Source organism: Geospiza fortis, unplaced genomic scaffold (assembly GCF_000277835.1).
Source record: "Geospiza fortis unplaced genomic scaffold, GeoFor_1.0 scaffold241, whole genome shotgun sequence".
NCBI lineage: Eukaryota > Metazoa > Chordata > Aves > Passeriformes > Thraupidae > Geospiza > Geospiza fortis.
The window spans coordinates 1,227,065-1,229,269 of record NW_005054491.1 but is presented as its reverse complement, the minus strand read 5'-3'; the positions used below and the strand labels follow the sequence as shown (position 1 = coordinate 1,229,269).

The 2,205-nt window shown below is 60.0% G+C and overlaps 1 protein-coding gene across 1 annotated transcript in view; it reads right to left on the bottom strand.

Moving 5' to 3' along the window:
• Positions 1-742: 742 nt before the first annotated feature.
• Positions 743-2,205, bottom strand: part of SLC5A5 (solute carrier family 5 member 5) — a 7,383-nt gene continuing 5,920 nt past the window's right edge. The window contains exons 11-13 of the mRNA XM_014310167.1: positions 2,082-2,201; positions 1,208-1,311; positions 743-954 (exon numbers count right to left, since the gene is read on the bottom strand). Of these exons, the coding sequence (XP_014165642.1) occupies positions 743-954; positions 1,208-1,311; positions 2,082-2,201 (436 nt within the window). The remainder of the gene's footprint in view (positions 955-1,207; positions 1,312-2,081; positions 2,202-2,205) is intronic.

Genomic DNA, 2,205 nt, shown 5'->3' with positions numbered 1-2,205 from the left:
ACGATACGCAGGATGCCTCCCAGACCCAAGCTGGCACCAGTGCCAACTTGGGCTGGTTTGATTGGTGCAATGGACTCCTACAATCTGCCACCAGGAACTGGGGCGGGTAACTTTTGTTTCCAGGGCAAAGGGCCAAGATTGCTGTTCAGGGTCCTTTGTCCGGCTGGCTTCTCAAATTCCACTCGTCTCTCCAGGGCAGGTCTTGTTTCCCAAATTCCCCTCACACCTGTCCATGACACTTCCCCGCCATTCCAAACGTTGTCACCTGAGGGACGGTGGCCCTGTCCCCTACCCTTGTCCGCTCCCTGTGTCTTCAAATCACATAATTACTGAAGTTCTAGGTTGGAAGAAACCTTTAAGATCATCGAATCCAACCCATGTTCTAACACCTCGACTAGATCATGGCACCAAGTCTTTTTTTAAACACATCGAGGGATGGTGACTCCACCACCTCCCTGGGTAGATGATTCCAGTATTTGACTACTATTTCTGTGAAAAACTTCCTCCTTAATTATAGCCTGCATCTCCCTTGGCGCAGCTTGAGACTGTGTCCCGTCCCTGTGTCCCCCCATGTACCCTCCCTGTCCTTCCCCGTGTCCTCCCACCGTGTTTCCTGCCTGTCCCCCCAAGGAGAGGCTCTGTCCAGGATCAGCAGCTCCTTTATTGGGGCCAGCACTGTGTCCCCACCCCGCTGTCCCCATGTCCCCACCCCATTGTCCCCATGTCCCCACCCCGTTGTCCCCTACACATCGCTCTCGGTGACAGTGCCACCCCTGAGGGGGTCACACGGGGGTTTCCGCTCCCCTCCCGTCTCCAGCAGTGCCTGGGTCACCGTGGCCTTGTCCAGGGGCTCGTCCCCAGTGCTGCTGTCACCCTTGAGACCACCCGAGGGTGCAGCCCTGACGATGTCCCACCACAGCACACCCTGGGGACAGCGGCTCTGCCACGCTGGCCCTGCCAGGAGGGGACACCGTGACAGGGACAGGATGTCAGGGAGTGACAGGAATGAGGTCACAGGGAAGGGTGACAGGGACAGGGTGGCAGGGATGGGTGACAAGGAGGGGCAAGAGGGATGGGTGACAAGGAGGGGTGACGGGGTGACAGGGAGTCACAGGAATGAGGTCACAGGGAAGGGTGACAGGGACAGGGTGATGGGGGGTGACACAGGGGGTGACATGGGAGGTGACAGGGCCATCTCCCCGCTCACCTGGCAGCAGGCTGAGCAGGGCCCCTGTCCCCACAGTCCCCAGTGTCCCCAAGGCGCCGTAGTACAGGTAGGATATGGAGTAGAAGTCACCCAGGATGGCCGGGCTGTGACAGGGGACAGCGGTGTGTCACCACCCGCAGGGACACCCGGTGACATCACAGGGCACGGGGACACCGTGTGATGTCACAGGGCATGGGGACAGGGTTGTGACATCACAGCCAGCAGGGACAGGGATGTGATGTCACAGGGAATGGGGACGGGGATGTGACGTCACAGGGAACAGGGATAGGGATGTGATGTCACAGGGAATGGGGACAGGGATGTGACATCACAGGGAATGGGGTCAGGGATGTGATGTCACAGGGAACAGGGATAGGGATGTGATGTCACAGGGAACAGGGATAGGGATGTGACGTCACAGGGAATGGGGTCAGGGATGTGATGTCACAGGGAATGGGGACAGGGATGTGACGTCACAGGGAACAGGGATAGGGATGTGATGTCACAGGGAATGGGGTCAGGGATGTGATGTCACAACAAACAGGGACGGGCTGTGACATCATAAGGGACAGGGACATTGTTGTGATGTCACAATAAACAGGGGCAGTGACGTGACATCAGAGCCAGCAGGGACAGGGGTGAGACGTCACAGGGGACAGGGACAGGGGTGTGACATCACAGGGAATGGGGACAGTGATGTGACATTAGAGCCAACAGGAAAAGGGATGTGGCATCACAGCCAGCAGGGACAGGGACAGGGACGTGCCACCCCAGGGGACAGGGCCAGCAGGGACGTGCCACCCCAGGGGAGAGGCCAGGGGCGTGGCCCCCCAGGGGACAGGATCACACCCACGCTGCCCCTAGCCCCGCTCACCTCAGCAGCTCCGGGGGTGGCACGGGTAGGGCAGGGCCGCTGGTGGCATTGGTGGCGCTGGTGGCGTTGCGGGGCGGGCACAGCGTCCCCCAGGTGGGCAGCACCCCCATGGTGGCCGCGCTGG